Source organism: Siphateles boraxobius, unplaced genomic scaffold (genome assembly GCF_051911475.1).
Source record: "Siphateles boraxobius isolate OS27281-9 unplaced genomic scaffold, OSU_SipBor_1 1, whole genome shotgun sequence".
In the NCBI taxonomy this organism is placed as follows: Eukaryota; Metazoa; Chordata; class Actinopteri; order Cypriniformes; family Leuciscidae; genus Siphateles; species Siphateles boraxobius.
In genome coordinates, this window is record NW_027508699.1 from 7,974,670 (window position 1) to 7,994,723 (window position 20,054).

General features: G+C 39.3%; 1 protein-coding gene across 4 annotated transcripts in view; it reads left to right on the forward strand.

Annotated features, from left to right (window-relative positions):
• Positions 1–14,936, forward strand: part of tnk2b (tyrosine kinase, non-receptor, 2b) — a 45,838-nt gene extending 30,902 nt beyond the window's left edge. For 2 of the 4 annotated variants that reach the window (XM_077194779.1, XM_077194772.1), the window contains exons 9-14: positions 2,096–2,290; positions 5,400–5,491; positions 10,198–11,594; positions 12,521–12,616; positions 13,751–13,878; positions 14,794–14,936. In XM_077194779.1, the coding sequence (XP_077050894.1) occupies positions 2,096–2,290; positions 5,400–5,491; positions 10,198–11,594; positions 12,521–12,616; positions 13,751–13,878; positions 14,794–14,800 (1,915 nt within the window). In that variant the 3' untranslated portion in view covers positions 14,801–14,936. Of the gene's footprint in view, positions 1–2,095; positions 2,291–5,399; positions 5,492–7,570; positions 7,616–10,197; positions 11,595–12,520; positions 12,617–13,750; positions 13,879–14,793 lie in introns of all 4 variants that reach the window. The other 2 variants (XM_077194765.1, XM_077194796.1) reach the window with 2 other exon arrangements.
• Positions 14,937–20,054: the final 5,118 nt, after the last annotated feature.

The window sequence follows — 20,054 nt, forward strand, 5'->3', positions numbered from 1 at the left end:
CCTCCACTCCCCAGAGCTCTGCCTGAGCTGCAGTTCTAGGTTGTTAGGCTCTAGGCGAGCATCCTTGGAAGCTGTCCTGAGTGTGGAACATAGAAGGCCTCCTCTCGATATCAGGTAGTTGGGCTTTCTGTGAGCCGCCCAGTAAGCTGTCATGGGTGCAGGATGTAGTAGGCCTCCTCTCACTTTGGAGAGTCGTTATGCTGAGGACTCCATCTTCAGGGCTCGACCAGGCAGCAGCGCTGAGTTGGTAGGCTCCCTCTGAGCCTCCTTGGTTACTGCCTGTTTTATGGAGCGTTATTAGGCCTCCTTTCGCTATGGAGAGTCGCTTTGTAGAGGCCTCCGCTCCTCAGAGCTCCGTCTGGGTAGCAAAATCAAGTAGCTAGGGTCTCTGTGAGCGTTCTTGGTAGCTGTCCTGGGTGTAGGACATAGTTAGGCCTCCTCTCACTTCGGAGAGTCTTTATGACGAGGCCCCCGTCCTCAGAGCTCGACCAGGAAGCAACGCTGAGTCGTTAGGCTCTCTCTGAGTCTCCTTGGTTACTTCCTGTACTATGGAGCGTTGTTAGGCCTCCTCTCGCTAGAGTTATCTTATTGAGGACTCCGTTCCCCAGAGCTCTGCTAGGATAACAATTTGTGAGTTGTAGCTTCTCTGTGAGCCTCCTTACAAGACATCCTGAGCATGGGTCGTTGTTAGGTCTCCTCTCACTTTAGAGTCATTATGCTGAGACCTCCACTACTAGAGCTCGGCCAACTTGTTTGCTAAGTCATTAGGCTTAGAGCCTCCTTGGCTACAGCAAGCGTTGTTTAGCCTCCTCTCCTAGAGAGTTATCTTTTTGAGGCCTCTGCTCCCGAGAGCTCCGCTAGGATAGTAATTTGTGAGTTGTAGGCTCTCTGTAAACCTCCTTACAAGATACCATGAGCGTGGGGCGTTTTTAAGCCTCCTCTCGCTTTAGAGAGTCATTATGCTGTGACCTCCGTTCCTAGAACTTGGCTAGGTTGTTTGCCAAGTGGTTCTTTGTGAGCCTCTTTGGCTACTGCGAGCATCGCTAGGCCTTCTCTCGCTAGAGGGTTATTTTATTGAGGCCTTCGGTCCCCCAGAGCTCCTGTAGGATAGCACTGCAAGTTGCAAGCACTCTCTGAGAAGTTCTGAGTGAAAGGCTCTCTGTTAGCCTCCTTAGATGCTTTTCTGAATATGAACGCCGTTAGGCTTCCTCTCTTTAGAGGCCTCCGTTCTTGAGAAGCTCCGGCCTATGATCCCGTTGCTTGTGTGCACTGTAGGGATGAGAACTCCTTTGAGTCCTTTGACTTAGCTTAGTAAATAGGGCATTCATCCCTTCAGCATGGCAGTGTAGGTATTCCGTTCCCTATTGCGACCCCTAGGGGACGCAGCACGAGTTCCCTTTCGAAAGGGAATGACTCAGGTTATGCATGTAACCATAGTTCCCTGAGAATAGGGAACGAGACACTGCATCCCTTTGCCATGTTTTCGGTATGCCTGCAGACGTCTCCTTTCAGACAAGAAGTGGATGACGTTTTGCACAGGTGCCCTTTTATACTCTCTGTCACACCAGTGGTGATGTCATAGGCTGCCGCCTGCCAATGTCAACTTCATTGTCGTGTTTAGACTCATACTTCAGAACCCGGTCATGCCAGAGGCATTCCCAATAGCAATAGGGGATGCAATGTCTCTTTCCCTATTCTCAGGGAGCTGTGGTTACATGCGTAACCTGAGACGTTCTTTTAGCTTTTTTTAATGCTTGATATGTCTTATTTTAAGTAATTTTAAAAATAAGAGAACCACTGGTCTACACCAAAGGAGGGGAATTGTAATACATTTAAAGGTTCTGGTTAAATAACTTCTCAGACTGATTCATAAGTGTTTGATTTGCCAACAAGAATCTGCTCAGATGATTTACTCTGTCAGGAATCAGACTGTACTGGTTGCACCAACAGTTGGTTGTAGTATTTAAAAATACATTTGAAATAAATTAGAACTGGTTCTCAGTTCACAACCCTATCGGCACCTTTTTAATGAAGCAGCCACATATGAAAGCTGTTCCAGTACTTGTCTTAAAAATGGTCTCTGTGTGCCCCGCAGGGCAGAGAACTACTGGTGGAGAGGTCAGAACAAGCGTACTCTGAAGGTTGGTCAATTTCCCAGGAACACTGTCACGTCAGTTGCAGGTCTCTCTGCTCATGACATAAGCCGTCCACTGAAGAACAGCTTCATTCACACAGGCCATGGAGACTCTAATCCTCACCGCTGCTGGGGCTTTCCTGACAGAATCGATGAGTGAGTCCCTCAAATGTAACCTCACACGTGTACTCTTTATTTTCACAAAGTGGTGTTCTTTGAAATATGAGTTTTAATTGGTCAAGTCACCTTCATTTATATAGTGCCTTTTACAATACAGATTGTTTCAAAGCAGCTTTACAGTGATAATAGGAAATGAATGGAACAAAGATTGTTTTGGTTCTACAGCAGCTCTAGATGAAAATCATTGTCCAGTTTAAAGTGATTCATTTCCGTTTTAAAAATCATTAGTTATTAACTTAAAGGTATTGTAGGTAGAAATCCCCAAAAATACTTTTTTCCAATTTTTTTCAAACTGTCTTTATATATCAATGCATAATTAAAATGTAAGTACTCTGGAAAATAAATTATAAAAATCGAGTGTCTGTAGTTCTCTCAGGACTGTAATAAACACAGCTCATTATTCCATTCGGGACGAAAGAAATGATTGGCTGGGGCGACTGTCACTCTCCCTCGCTACCATGGATACCACCTCTGCTGATACAGGAGGAGCCCAAATGCGCGCACCCGTTTGAAAAGGAACGGAAGCTAGTAATAACAAACAATTATGGCAGAGAAAGAACAGTCACAATTCTCAGTAACGTTACCTGCATATAGAGGCAGCGAAGTCAAACAAGTTAAAAAAAGGAAGACAGTATTTGAAAAGGCTATGAACAAAAAGTCTTTGGATAAATAAAGAAATCATAAGAGAGTCGGCGTGGCTTTCCAGCGTCGGCTACTACTGAGTGATCTCAAGGGGCTGAAAAGTGACTCCATGATGGCTTTATTTCTGCTGGACAGGTAATCTTGCTGTTTTCATTTTGATGGCATTTATTTTTTCATGAAGCATGTATCACTAGCACACCTAACTACCTAATATTAGCTACCTAACGTTACGTAGCATAACTAACGGTACTGGCTTAGCTATGACAGTGTAACTTTGGTGTCGACTAGTATAACGTTACTGTTAGTGAGCCAGGGTTGAGGAACTTGAGACGATAAATAAGCAATAGGCCTATCTGCAGTCGAAAGCTGTTTTATTTAATTTCGCCGAATCTAACTTTAGGTTAAAAAGTTTAGGGGATCTATTTTTATACCTAGCTTTACCCTCTGCCTAAACTGTGTTCCTATTTTCACCGTGAACTCTACCTACTCCGTGTTTTCACGTTTGGTTTGTTGTTATATGCTCTACATATGTTTACATATGTATTTATGTTGTATCTGTATGTGCTATACAATATATGTTGTGTGTGTGTGTGTTATATTATCTTATTGGGTCTGCAATGCAGTTGTGAGAAGGTGTTTGAGTGTATGTAATTCAGTTTATCTGTAAACAATCTTATGTTATGAATCTTACAAATTCACCTTCATCACAGTGTAACTGATAGTAACGGCAAACTTGTATCAATGAAGCTATTTATAGCTTTGCCTTATATTGAGTTTGATTCCGTTACGAGCTAGTAAAATATTTTAAACTTTACAAGTATCGTTATGCGAGCTGGATAGTGAGTACTAACAGCCATGTTAATTGTTTATATTCATACTGATAAAGTTAGTTATTTTATTACTTGTGATTCTGACATGATGTCACTACATCTGGTAAAGCTGGTAAACACGTCCGACTCTTCCAGCTGAGCGAATGGCCGGGATCGCGCGTTCATTTGTTTTGGGGGCGTGGCTTTGGAAGGAGCCGAGTAGGGAGGGAGTGGGAGTTAATGGAATAATGAGCTGTGTTTATTGTAGTCCTAAGAGGACTACAGACACTCGATTTTTATAATTTCTTTTCCAGAGTACTTACATTTTAATTATGCATTGATATATAAAGACAGTTTAAACAAATTTTGACAAAAAGTATTTTTGTGGATTTCTACCTACAATACCTTTAAGGGATGCTTACACGACAACGTCCTGGCCATTCATTTACACGACAGCGGGTGTTTGATGACCTGTGAACGCAAACTTTGAAATAGGATTTTTTTAAATAACTTGAAACAAGTTTTGCATATCCGTGTAAACTTCAAAAACGTTAATCTTTGAAAACGGTGACTGCATGATCATGCATATTACATGTTTAGTCTATAGGTATGTGCATTTATATGCATATGTGCGCGGACACATAGTCTTCCTTTACAAAGTGACATCACATCGGATCCATGTGAACGGGAATCATTTTGATAACGTTTTTATATGTACAGAGGGAAAGGGGAGGGGGAGGCCGAGGAGGCCTTCGCAGGGGACAGTCTAGTTGACATGGTTAAAGAGTCTTCTTTTTTATTCCAGTGTTTTTTTCCTAATGGCTTAAAAAGGCTTTTATTCAATGTCAATATTTAAAGAGTTTATGATAAGCTATTCTTATCCAAGCTCATGTATTAATTGGCCACATAGATATGGTTATCGGCTTAACGTCGGTTGATTAATTGTCCTGACCAATGTATTGGTCTATCCCTAGTGTAAATGTTGGTCTGTATCACAGTGACAGCGTTTATTTGTGTTACCAGTGTTCTTGCAAAACATGTTCATGTTCTGATAACCTCCCCTGGAATCATGCTTCTCTTTTAATTACTTCACACAACCACATCACATTTTAATGAATAATATAGATCAATAGGCTCCTTAAGATGAATGAGGAAATAATACTTAGTAGTTTTTAGTGGGCACGAGTGTAAACTCGCAAGTTGTAAAGATGAAACCTTGCTGATCACACGCTGGATAACAAATGCTTCTGTCATGGCCAATAAGTAAAGTGCCACATTCACTTAGATGGAGCCACAGCCCAAGTCTTTGCACATAATGACAGCATATAAACACTTTGCTTCATCAGCACAAGGTGGCAGTAGAACACAGTACACTGTCTTTACCACACAGTTGGCTGTATAAACGGATATCAAAGCTGTAAATACTGCCATAAAACATCCTGTAAAATATAAGGGTGGCTGTTAAAATCTGAAATGTCTTTTTACAACTTTGGTAATACAGTGTCATTAAATCTTCTTTTGGCAGGGTTCTAGAGTCTGTTTTCTGTTGTTTTTTGTGTGTTAGATTTAAGAAATGGTTTTGTATAGACACTGATTGGCTGCTAAATGCTTCTGTCATTCTGTTGCTTTTGCAGTCTTTATCTCGGGAATCCCATGGATCCTCCAGATGTGCTAGGGTTGGATTTGAACTCTGCCAGACCAACTCAACTCCCTGGACGTGCTAGGAGTAAGCCAATGACTTACATAGAACATAGAAAACATGGAAATGTCAAAACATTTTAAAATTGTTTCAAGGCCTATTGTACTTCCTTTTCATCAGAGTCCTATAAAAAAAGAAACACAAAGTGTTGTTTCCCACAACATTTTTAGCTACAAAAATTTTCAACACTGATAATCTGACACTGAAGAATGGAATGATGGCGGCTGGAAATGCAGCTTTGCCATCAACATAATAAATAAAAGTATATTGAAATGGGAAACCGTTATTTTAAATATTAATATTATATTAATTGTAATAATATTTTATAATATTACTGTTTTACTGTATTTTTATCAAAAAATTGCAGCTTTAGGTGAGTATATAAGACTTCTTTAGAAAAAACTGAAACTTTTGAATGTGTGTGTTTTTTTTCGTTTTTTTTTTTTATTATTATGCTCCGCAAACAAACAAATCATTGGCTAGATAGTGTTCAAAGTAAAACTACTTTGTTAGCCACAGTAATGTTCAATTTGTGAGTGAATTGTTATTTTGAATGTGGTCTCTTCAACGATCTGGTTCACAGATCAGTCTGAGAGCATTTTCATAGAGCATTTAACTGATGGTGTGTGGACATTGTTTGTGTAGGCATATATGAACATGGAAATTGTCCTCCTATCCACACTAAATGAGACCACCTCAATTTTGAGTGAACTCTCGAATGGTTTGCTCTTGTTGAGAAAGCAGTCCAAGCCCGAAAGAATGGCCGATAGCCAGCATCTCTGCATCTTTCCACTGCAGAGGCTATTTCCACAACATAGAGGAGAAACTACTTTAAATGTGTGTATTAGTATTTATATTATTATAATAACATTAGATAAAAAGTTAAATTTTAATCTAATAGTATACTGTTAGTATGTTAATATATTCATGATTTAATTTTACTATATGCATTGTAATTTTATGTAATAATATGCTATATAGCTCAACACAGGTATAATATTTATTCCAGTCGGACAAAACAGCAGTTTCATATTTGTGAGTTGTTTTCATTCATTAAATCCTTGTGCAAGAAAAATGGCCTAAATTGGTCTCTAATTTGTTAATGCTACCATCTTCAGTTCAACATTTGAAAGTTTACTGTAGCACGTCAAACTTTTTTTAATGCCCCATCCAGGCTGTGATTGGTCAGTTTACGAAAAGTGAAACTGACGAGCACGTCAATTTTATGAAAAGTTGAACATGTTTAAACAAAAGGCACCTGATATAGCTAAATAGCCAGCTAGCAAACTCAAAACCTCTTTATCTTCTCCCTGCTGTCTTCTGTTTCACCGCTCCAGCTGCTGACATCTCTGTCTTTGTTTTTGTGATGAGCTGCTCAAGCGTCCACCGAGCAACCCGCACACCGGGATCTCTCCCGGTGCTCCGGTGACTAGTTGGCTTTTTTCCCTGCCAGAGTTTCAACAACTTTCATATGATTGACACCAGCTTTGCGTCGCATCCTGCCCGCTACTCGGGGCGGGGTGTTTTGAACGATTTGCAGCGAGGTGTACTGTGCAGCGGGCGAGGTGGGGGGATTATGGTAGTTTGTAGTTACTCGCACATTGTGCTCGTTAATCATTTTTCCGGTTCGCACGTATCGATTTTTAGGGGCATATGCGAACAAAATGGTTGCACTGTAGAGCCCTGTCATCTGTCATTAAATTTGTAAATGCTGCTGAGCTAAACTCCAGAACATAAACAGCATATAAACAGATCTGAAAATGCTCTGAATAATTTAATGATGTATTAGTTTGACTCTAATTAAAAAATAATGATAATAATAATACGTCTTATCCATTAATCATAAATGGCTAGAAAGAAATGTGTGGAATCCTTGTAATCCAAAACCCTACTTTAAAAATATTGACTCTAAAATAACTCAATTCCCAAACAAAAATATGTTTGCTTTTTTTCAGTTAACTGCTTCTTCTATACAGGTCATCATGCTTTGGGCACTTTCACTTCTGTTATGTTCTGTTTTTTTTCTTTTCTTTTTTTTTCTTTTTCCTACCTGCAAAATTTCTTTGCTTATGCTTTCTATCTTTCACTTGGTTGCTTGCTCTACAGAGGAGCCTCCCCCTCGGCCCCCTCAGCCGTCTTTGCTGGTTAAAAGTAAGTGTGGACCCTCAGTTCAGTTCACTCTTAGCACCCCTCCTCAAAGTTACTGCACATCTGTATTGTATGTTGCTGTTGTTTTTTTTGCCCCCTTTCTCCCTCTGCTTCTATCCCAATTGCTTCAGCTTTTCAGTTCTTATCTGTTTTTTGTATGATTTTTGGTAAATGTCTGATCCCATAATACCTATTTTTCACCAAAATAATGCTGGTTACGGAGCTGGTGCTCAACAAGGATCTGCAAATCTGTATCGAAATGCTCGAAATCCGAATCAAGAATTGTGAAATTACACTGGTGTAGAAAATTAGCTCAAAGAGGAAATATGAATAATTAATCATAACTTTTTATGATTAATTATGAATATTTGGATCAGTTAATCTGATTAACTTAATGTAGCCTAATTAATATTGCAATCAATTAATCAGTTCTTCCAGTGAACACTTAGTATTGATTATTAATTCTAAGAAAAGGGTATTCTTCATGGCCACAGAAAAATAATTATTTCTTGGCATGTACAGCACTTAGAGCGTCTAACAACACCATGCATTAACTTTGCTGCGAGCAGAGAATCAGAACCAAATATGTATTATGCACAAGTTTAATTACTCAATCACAAACACAACTAATCTAAACAAACACGCACACAATAACAAATACATGGGTAAAATGGAAAGTGACAGAATGGAACCAAAAACGGAAACAAGGAATGAAGCTATGAAAAGAGTAATTTAACCATGAAAAGAACCATCAGCTTATTTTTTGAAAGCACCTTGTTAAGAGGATTTTAGTGCTTAACCCTCTGTTTAGTTAAAATATGCGACACTTGCATTGCCTTTGAAGTTGAAGGACTTTGTTGTTCTGAAGTGGGTCTTGATGATTCCTTGAGTTGGTCCGATGGAAGTTGCAATCAATTTCTGCTGCGTCGATTAAAGAAATTATGACATACTTGCGTGGTTAGTTTGACTGTTATAGTTGAGAGAGAGCTCTCTCTCCTGAGGAAGCACATGGCTGGAGTGCAGATTGCCCTGGGCTGGAGAGGCCACACAGGGCAACTAGGAGAAGGAAGAGAGAGAGGAACTTATGTTGATGCTCTATAAAGCCTAGGAAAAGTCACACCTCTCAGTGTTGGCTTGACCAATGAGAAAGGTTGGGAGGTTTTATGGCCATTATGAAGCATGGCTAGAAAGGGTCTGGCAGATTGTGTCCATTTTTACTCAGATTAATATAACAAACACACACTGCATTCTGAGGTGTTGGGGTCCACCAAAATGTGAGTCGTTAAATGAGCAAACATTTGATAGCAGACACGATATGAGTGGGGTTACATTAACTGTTGGTTCTATTGTAAAACATGCATAAAACAAGATAACATTCAAGAGACACTACACAAGAACGTAATAATCATACACACAATGTCCTGGATGCATGTTCATTTATAGATTTGTTAATTTTTAACTGAATGCAGGAAATTCTGTTTTAAGGGCTATGGGTCTTTCCTATGGCCTAATTAAAATGACTTTGGAGCTCTGCATTCTTTTAAGTCATAAAACAATGGCTACCAGATGCCTGGTTCTATTACTTTGGGGGTTGTCACAGACACCTTGTTTTGTTGTTGGTGAGGGGTTTTACAGATTATTTGTTAAGTATAACAAATACTTGTGTCTGATTTGTCTCTGTCAAAATGGTTATACCATTTTGGTATCGTTGCCTTATTTATCAGAATACAAGGTTACATGGGTTAAAAACAACAAATACAATAACTATTATATTTTTTTATTATTTTTGTGATGAACATTTTTGACATTTTCATTTACATTTTTGACAGGGCATTTGAAAATTTTAACCACTGGCCTGACCGAAAAAATATTTAGCGTTGAGCCCTACTCCTGTTTCCCCTGTTGAGTCGTCCTAATAAAAAAAATAAAATAAAAAAAAAATGGCATAAAGATACTGTAATGCCGTCACAAGCTTTGGTGTATCAGTCAACTGTCATTAAATATAGAGTAAAAAAAATCATATGATTAATCATAGCCCTTAATTCAATTATAGTATTAGTAAACAGAATAATTTGTCAATTAAACATGGAAAGTAAAGTGCCTGGAGTACCTGCGGCAAAAAGCTTGTGGAATGAAGATTGAATGTATATTACATTTGGTCCTTAAAATATAGAACATTTTCTTGATTTATAGTGGGTGCAAATAGTTGTTGTTGTTTTTTTGTTACTAGTTACTGATTTAATAGCACTTTTGGACTCGTTTTGGAACGGATATTTCTAGCACAGCCATTTTTTTATGTATACACCAAAGAGGTCTGTACATTAGCATTCCCATTCAACAAGACCTGCCAAACCTAGACCCTTTGTTGAATCGCTTAGTACTGGCTCTCACCCAAATATTGGTGAAAAAGGGGTATGCCACGTGTTTATTAGTTTCTCTGAAGGAATGTGACATATACTATCACCTTCATGGCTCTTCATCGTGTATGCTCAATATTTATCTCTATAACAGTTCATCTGTCATTACATTACATTTCATGCTCAACACTTCAAATTTGTTTGCCTGTGTTTTTGTCATGTGACCAGAACCGTGCTATGATGTTGTTGCTGAGGATGAGGACCAAACTTCATCAGGTCTTCGGCGACTCTCTTTGAAGAAGAAGGGCCTTAAGCTCAAACCAGCCACCTGGGTCTCTGCTACCAAATTAGGTGATCGTTCGACATACGGTGTGCGGACTCCAGGGGGTAGCACTCCCACAGAAGTCTCTCTCATAGACTTTGGAGAGGAGTTTCCATCGATCACACCTTCACCCTCTCCTGTGATGGAAATCCAGATCCCAACCCTTGCTAAACTGGCACTTGAAGCAGAGAACATTTTGGACAGAACTCCTCCTCAGAGCCCCTCACGCTCTCTACCCCGTCCCCTTCACCCTACCCCAGTGGTGGACTGGGACGCCCGGCCCCTTCCTCCACCCCCAGCCTATGACGATGTAGCACAAGATGAGGATGATTTTGAAGTGAGCTCTATCAACAGTGTGGAACGTGGAGCTGATGAACCATGCTCTCCACGTACTCCCTGCACTCCTACCAGTGAGTGCAAACCTCATGTAGAAGACAATTTATTTTTGCCCTGCAGGCAGAGTAATGCCTGCACATTCTCTCAGTCTGCTGAGATCTTCCAAGAGTTGCAGCAGGAGTGTATGAGGCACCTCAATGTACCTGTGAGCTCTACCAGCCCTTGTCTGGAGACGCACCGCCAGATTGTCCTAACATTTTCTGAAGACAAACCCCAGATACCTCCACGAATCCCCATACCACCCCGTCCAGTCCGACGTGCTGGTGGCGATTATGCCCGCTGGTCTGGTGAGCTTTCCCCAGTCTCAGGAATTGAGGATATGGAGCGTCCACCCCAGATTCCCCCTCGAGACCCCCTTTCTCAGTCGGGCTCACGCACACCAAGTCCACATGTGGGCTCCCCTCAGACTCGCAGCAGCCTCTGCTCAGCCGCCTCCATCTGCGGCCCATCCTACCTTTCCACCTCACCTGCCAAACTCATGCCAACCACTCAGAGCTTCGCCTCTGATCCCAAATATGCTGCTCCCAAGGTCATCCAGGCACAGGGCAAAGATAAGGAGCAAGCCAAAGGGCCCTGCATTCTGCCTATTGTACGTGATGGCAAGAAGGTCAGCAACACGCATTACTACCTCCTGCCTGAGAGGCCTTCGTATCTGGACCGCTACGATAAGTTCTTCAAAAAGGCAGAGAGCGGTGAGGAGAAGAAGCAGATAAACACAGCCACTGTTAAGCCCATGGTCCATCAACAAGGGGAGCTCAAGTCCAATTTCTCCTCCAATAACAACAGCAGTTTGACAGGCTCTGGATTTAGAGGTGGGCTAAAGAACTCTCACAGCCTGTGCCGAGTAAGCTCTGATGGCTCATTTAACAGGGCTGACAGCACCAGCAACCACGACAGAGTCAGACTGGTGAGAGATTTTGAGGTTTATATTAAACAGATCCTTTTTATTACTGGTGGTTCTCTTTCAGAACTTTTAGAAAAAGTTGTGTGCTTCCAACATAAGCAGTCATGTTCTTTTTGAATGTCAGAATAGTGATTCATGAGTGACTTGGGCTGTCAAGTATGGGATCATAATTGAGAGAACTTCTTGTTGACCAGAGCAATTATCTAATAATAGTGCCGCAAGCAGATAGCCCATAATTCTGTTCCATAACCTAGTGAGTTTTCTACATGGATAACTTCATTACGGCAAAAAAAAAAAAAATGCTTTAGGCTTATTTAGTTGTTTATAGATATCAAGATATCATTTTGGGCGAAGACAGTCCCAGAATGCTTAGCAGTGTGCTCCCTGAGAAAATGTATCCAAAACAGCAGAAGAAAATGGTAATTATATTTGGGAAGAGGCTGTATGCGTTTTTTGTACGCGTATACAATTCTAAATCGTGTTAAACGCTAAATACACTGTCTTTACTCTCCACACCACTCTACCAGTGGTCAAACTGGTTTCTTTGTTATTTAATTCAATTAAAATTGTTTTCGTTATGCTCTGCGTTGTTTTGCAAATTACATCTGCTCTGGATTCAGGCGAAATTCTTAGCTTGCAGCCTTCTCCTCAGACAGCACGCCCAATACGCATATTTTTTACTTTATATGATTATATGTAAGTGTGAACTTGTGAAATGGCCTTAGTGACTGCCAGCATAGGCTGTAGCACAGAAAAGTAGTTCAACGGTTTTGAAACAGAGCTGTCTGTTAAAAAAATTGATTATATAATTAAGTAATATTGAATTTGGCTCACATTTATTCTCTCTGATTATTCCAAAACACTCCTTTACTGGAATCTTACTGGCAATCTATGGATTTGACGTCATAAATTGGATTTGCCCTGTTTAGGTGCAGGAGGCTGTCCATGGAGTAACAATTGAAGAATGTCAGGTGGCTTTACAGAATCACAGCTGGAATGTGCAAAAGGCTGTACACTACTTGAAGGTAACAGCCATCACAGCTGTCTTGATTCACTGGCTGGTTAATTGTAATCTAATTAGTGGCCAAGCACCAAAGGTCCTCTTCTTCTTCTTTCTTGAGTCTATGGCAGCCCATATAACTGCTTGTGGGAAAGTTATGAAATTTGGCACACAGATAGAGGACAGTCTGAACAGTCACCATAGCAAATTTGGATTCCACCATTTTGTATTTTCCAAACTCCTCCTTGGCCGATTTTCCCGAAAATTGAATCATCTTTAGACCAGGCTGACAAAAAGTTATGGAGTTCAAGTTGATTCGTCAAACTGTTTTCGAATAAGATAAAAAACAAATTCAAAGAAGAGCTTGCCAAAATGAATGTAAGGCTATATTCTCCGCATATCTATTCTATTGTATTATGACAACCATGACCTGAGGATACCTGCAGTGTTTCGGCGCTGTGCTACCTAGTGGTCAGGAGATATGAAAAATGTACATTTTTGCTTATAACTTCAGGACAGTTTGGCTAAAAATCACAAAACTGTTCTATTTAGATATGGACACGCTGAGTCGAACGATATCCAATTTTCCCATATCACCCATTTTGAATTATGTCACAGAATTTTATATTTTACGAACACATTGACTTATCGTTACGAAACTCCGTATGTGTCTTTGGCACCATGCCCTGAAGGTACTCAAAACGTTTCGTGGCAACATCACCTTGTGGTCAAAAGTTATAATTACATTTCCAAAAATGCTAATAACTTTTTATTAAATTAGCTTATTGGAGGTCTTAATAGATAGATTCCTTAGGTCATGCCGACAACATAAATACCGATTTTTGCATAGTTGGCGGAATTTCTTATCTGCCATTTTGATTTTCTTTAAAACCCTACTTTTTCAAACTCTTCTTAGACCGAATCGAATCGCATCATGTTCAGACTATGCCGGCAAAACATAATGGATTTTTCCATAATGCTTAGCCATGCTTGCATGACTTATTGTGCCTTCTTTGTGATTGGCCCCTTAATTGCTGCTTGCAGCTGTATTTGTAATTTAATTTGTAAGTAATTAACCTTGAAAATATATCCATAATGTTCATTTAGAACCTAATGCCTTAAATTACTCTTCTTCATTTTCCCCTTCTTTGGTTCCCAGGTGGAGCAGCTCTTCTGTCTGGGGCTGAAGACGAGGGTGGAGTGTCATACGATTCTAGAGATGTGTGACTGGAATCTGGAGTTAGCTAGTACACAACTGTTGGACTCCTATGGCTCGGTCAAGCTAAGGTAGGACAGTCTTTCTTTTTTGTTGTTCTGTGCTGCCTCCTACTGAATATGTAACCTCTCCCTTATAAACTCCTCATCTGCAGCATGAGTCTGTAAATTTCCAGAAAGCTTATGTTCATAGCACCAAATTCCAAACTATTCTATTTCCATTCAGCAGATGACAAAAATGGATTTGCCATACACTAATCATATTTTATACCTGGGCAAGGCCTATTCTATACCTCACAAATGTTCATTCTGTTTCATCAAACAGTTTGTAATGCTGTCCAACACCATGTCACATGGTGCTTAAAAACTTTCATGGAATTAATGTGCCATTAGTTACAACATTTGAGTGAGTTGTACTCAGACTACAGAGAAAATAACCCCTCGAATCGGAAGAAGAGACAAATATGTTTGCTGAGCCTTCAGGCAGTTTTCCTGATACCTGTACAGAGATGGTGCATTAACTCTAAATTAATTTCAGTCAATAATCTTAAATGTAACATTTATGCCCCAGGGAATGCTCATACTAAATTTAATCACTTTCAGTACCTATACTCAATGTCCATCTGTTGTAGACATTTCTGCTGTAAGAAAACATCCCGAGAGGGGGCTCAGTCTACAAAAAAAAAAAAAAAATAGTGTTGTGTGTGTTATTCCAAAGTCAGCACATTTTGATTTATTGCTGCCTGTAAAAGAAAAAAAAGTTTTTACACCTTCACTACTTAGTTTTGCAGGGCTTCATTACAAGTTGCTTTCCTGCAATTTTTTGTGTAGTTTTAATTATGATGTTTATTTTTTAATTTAATTCATCGCTCCCATTTTTGATTATATCGTATTGAAGTCCTTTATTGTTATCTTGCCTGTGCATTAGTTTAGTTTAAGTTTTTGTCAAAATGTCTATGCATCAATTATTTATTTTCTTTTTTGCAGACGATGATGGATTGGAAAAAATCCTCATGCTCTAAAAGACTGTTGAGAGCACAGAGGGGACACTAAGGGCCAACCAGGAATCTATCCTAGCACATTTTACCTCCTGATCGTGTGTGTGTGTGTGTGTGTGTGTGTGTGTGTGTGTGTCTGTGTGTCTGTGTGTCTGTGTGTGTGTGATACAAGCATAAGACAGAAGACAGTGACTGTTCCTCCACAAATGTCTCTCTGGGGTGCAATACAGGTTCACACAGGTCAAATTTTAAGGAACCCGTTTTTTATTTTCCAGTGGATAGCAACAGATGGAAAACAAGGTGCTGCTTGTCATTTTTCATAATTTTATACGAGAGGTGAATAGATAGACTTATGAAAGCTGTATGTATGAATATATTGTCAGATGCTTTGGTTAGGTATGTGCATCTGATTCAAATAGTTCCTTTTACATTTGTTTTTTTTATTTAATTTGTTTTGTGTGGGTCACTTGTAACAGAATAAGAGTTATTGAAACCTGACCTATTTCAAATGTATGTACAGTATGTTAAACTGATGTATTATGTTAAAGCCCTTCATGTTGAACTATCCTCCTCTGTCCCCATGCTGACAGACTTAAGACCCTCTCTCTGCCTTTAGTATTAATATTTTTGTACTTTGCTCACGAATCATTTTAAACCAATTGATTTTGCTGTCGTGGCAGTAAAATCACAAAACAGTTTATTATTTGTATTATTATTTGCACAATGCTTCCAATCTGAAAGTTAAAGACAAAACGCTTGAAAATGCATCAGGAGACCTCCAAAGCACAATTAAAGTGACTGAACCTTTTAATTTTTTACAAATCACAACTGTTAACTTGTTTGTTTCAATGTGGTTGGCACAGCACTAGAATCAATTAGTTTCTCCTATAAAGTTTCATAAAGCATTATAACGTTTTGTTGCAACAACACATGCAAAAGATCTTAAAGATCCGCAGTAAGGTGTTTCAAACTGCTTCTCTACATGAATAGATCTGCTTTAACAGTGACCAACGAATAACAAAAAAACTGTAAAAGAGTCCACAAAAATGTTAAAAGTATAAGACAGCCTGTATAACTGAATGTCAGTCTAACTGTGTTGTGTGTTGACTGTAGCACCCTTACTTTATGAATGCTCAATATCGTATGTGTGGGTGTTCATCATGGTACGCTGTCCACCGTCCTCTCCTTTGTCCTGGCAATTTGAGAACAGGACTTATAGTATTTGTTACCCTGGCAAATTCTGTATTGTGCATGATGCAACACCATTCTTCACCCTGCTGCTGATCATCTGAAGATTCAGTCAAGAATGGAAGCTAGTCCTAGTCTTACATTTATGCTGTTGTAATTTAAAGTGAGTTGTCCGATAAGCCTGTGTTCCCGTTCACATGTTCATTAGTTCCATTTTCCAAATAGCTTTCAAAATTAGAAACTTGGTATCCTAAATTTGTAAAAAAGCATAATGATGCAAAATTTATAGTATATAATATAAATACATAAATGTATTTTTTATTAAAATTATTATTTTTTATCTTTTTCTAAGGAATTGTCTTCATATTCTCTTTCTTCCTCTTGAACACATTTCAAAGATTGTGATACGAAAGAATACAAAAATATTAAGGCAGCTATAAATTGTATTAATGCAGACTCATTTATATTGTGAAAGGACAACAATAATTATACTTTGACAGCCTTATTGTGGATTTTTTTACTCTCGTTTTTCATGGACCACCCGGGAGTTTTAATGGATTGCGTACTCAAACTGACTTTCTAATGCCTATGTGGACAGCTGTCTATAAATATTCTGTCTAAAGTAAAACATATTTGTAATTAGGTCCATACTGTGGATTTGCAAAGTTAAACATACCCCATGTCACTTGATTTATTATTTTTCTTTCTTATCCCAGAGCTGTAGTACTCCTATCTCTATTATTTTGCCTTTAAAATCCATTCTGAATATTTATTTTCTCCAAAATCCAAAAAAAAGAAAGAAAGTTGGCAGATACCACCTGGTCCTGCTCATAAATATCATTGGGGTTGTTTAGGCAGAGTTTTTTCTAACTGTCCCTCAGAAGGCAAGTGGATACAACCTCTCAGCTAGCATAGCTATAAAGTTAGCATATATCTGAGGTTAATTCATTACTCTGTGAAACATAACTATCTAAACAGAAATATTGGATGAAAAAATGCATTTTTAAATGCATCTAAATATTGAAATATTGACACTTCTCTACTAAATACAGTTAAATTTCCTCGCTCTCCATTTGTCACCTTCACTGAGCTCATCTCAGTGCATTATGGCGTTACTTTATCCTTAAAATATTAATGCAATGTTGCATCAAATTTTGACAATTGATGTAGCACAATTTTGCCTACACTATCTACAAAGTGAGGGTGTTTGGGTAACATTAATAAAGTAAAAAGAAGTCCACACACTGAAAATAGCACCTCCACAAATTGTATTGATTGCACAATTTTTCAACCTTCAGGTCTTCATCAGGCACAAAACCCATGTGGAATAAAATCAACTCTTTATAGAAAACAGGTGATCACCTTAATTAGACTCACTCAAAAGCAGGTGACAAATAATTCAAGTCATGTGACAAAAGAATTCTTACAATAAACATTAAACAGGTCCTTCTCAAAAAATTTGCATATTGTGATAAAGTTCATTATTTTCCATAATGTAATGATAAAAATTAAACTTTCATATAGTTTAGATTCATTGCACATCAACTGAAATATTTCAGGTCTTTTATTGTTTTAATACTGATGATTTTGGCATACAGCTCATGAAAACCCAAAATTCCTATCTCAAAAAATTAGCATATTTCATCCGACCAATAAAAGTGTTTTTAATACAAAAAAAAGTCAACCTTCAAATAATTATGTTCAGTTATGCACTCAATACTTGGTCGGGAATCCTTTTGGAGAAATGACTGCTTCAATGCGGCGTGGCATGGAGGCAATCAGCCTGTGGCACTGCTGAGGTGTTATGGAGGCCCAGGATGCTTCGATAGCGGCCTTAAGCTCATCCAGAGTGTTGGGTCTTGCGTCTCTCAACTTTCTCTTCACAATATCCCACAGATTCTCTATGGGGTTCAGGTCAGGAGAGTTGGCAGGCCAATTGATAACAGTAATACCATGGTCAGTAAACCATTTACCAGTGGTTTTGGCACTGTGAGCAGGTGCCAGGTCGTGCTGAAAAATGAAATCTTCATCTCCATAAAGCTTTACAGCAGATGGAAGCATGAAGTGCTCCAAAATCTCCTGATAGCTAGCTGCATTGACCCTGCCCTTGATAAAACACAGTGGACCAACACCAGCAGCTGACATGGCACCAGACCATCACTGACTGTGGGTACTTGACACTGGACTTCAGGCATTTTGGCATTTCCTTCTCCCCAGTCTTCCTCCAGACTGTGGCACCTTGATTTCCGAATGACATGCAAAATTTGCTTTCATCTGAAAAAAGTACTTTGGACCACTGAGCAACAGTCCAGTGCTGCTTCTCTGTAGCCCAGGTCAGGCGCTTCTGCCGTTGTTTCTGGTTCAAAAGTGGCTTGACCTGGGGAATGCGGCACCTGTAGCCCATTTCCTGCACACGCCTGTGCACGGTGGCTCTGGATGCTTCTACTCCAGACTCAGTCCACTGCTTCCGCAGGTCCCCCAAGGTCTGGAATCGGTCCTTCTCCACAATCTTCCTCAGGGTCCGGTCACCTCTTCTCGTTGTCCAGCGTTTTTTGCCACACTTTTTCCTTCCCACAGACTTCCCACTGAGGTGCCTTGATACAGCACTCTGGGAACAGCCTATTTGTTCAGAAATGTCTTTCTGTGTCTTACCCTCTTGCTTGAGGGTGTCAATGATGGACTTCTGGACAGCAGTCAGGTCGGCAGTCTTACCCATTATTGCAGTTTTGAGTAAAGGCAGTTTTGCGATTTCAGCAAGGTACCTACTCACACTGAACGAGTAAATCGCATGCGATGTAAAGCCAAAGCTCGGGATTTATGTGCTCACACTATACGGTCCGAACGTCGAGCTGCGACTTGACTGCTCACACTATACGTGTGAAATATGTGCTATAAACCCCCGTGCTGGGTTGTGCCTAGACGATGTCATGTAGGCTATCCAGAGATATTGTCAAAACAAGCATCAGCTATCAATATGAATATGAATATGATTTAGCACTTCCAATTTATGTATTAAATTATTATTAGTATTATTGTATTAGGGAAGGCTAATTTTATTATTAAATTGATCTGCTATTAGAATTAAATTGCCACGCAGTAATTTCACAGCACATCACCGCAATGCGCTGTGAGGATAATAAAATATTACATAGAAGCTTACTCCTCGAGGAATAATAAAATAATAATAATATAATTATATGCCTATAATTAATTGTAATCGACCTAAATGTTTTAGACAATTTTCAATGAGGATCCTCATTGAAAATTGACTAAAACATTTAGGTCGATTACAATGAATAGGCATATAATTATATTAGCAGTCTATAATATGTCCGAACACTGCAATAATTAGTCATCAATGAAAAATAAAAACAGGTTTATTTCAAAAACATTGTTTAACAAATTAATAAAAGAGGCACGGTGCTACATCGCAGCTTGGAAGACGTGGGTAATAACTGGACAAACTGGAGGTAAGCAACAATAATTTGTAGCTAGTTTTTTCGTTTTTTTTTTCTTTCTGCAGATTGAAATGGTTAAAATCTGTTGTCGCGCAGGCGCAGTGATGGAACAAAACACTGAGTTTAGGGCAATCGGTTCGTAGCTCTGCTTCAACTGTGCGATATAGTCACGAGGAGCGACCAAAATTTCTGACATGCCAGAAATTCATCCGACCATCCGATTGCCGATCGGGAGAGGTTAATCGCCTCTCGTTTCCCCTTGTATACTGCACGAACACTGCACGACAAACGACGCGCGACAAAGCTGAAAATCGGCCCGACCCGAAAAAGAGTCGCACGAGTCAGAATTCGGCTCAAAATCGGACGAAATTCGCACAGTGTATGCCCGCCTTAATGAAACAGGCTGGGAGTTTTTAAAAGCCTCAGGAATCTTTTGCAGGTGTTTAGAGTTAATTAGTTGATTCAGATGATTAGGTTAATAGCTCGTTTAGAGACCCTTTTCATGATATGCTAATTTTTTGAGATAGGAATTTTGGGTTTTCATGAGCTGTATGCCAAAATCATCAATATTAAAACAATAAAAGAACTGAAATATTTCAGTTGG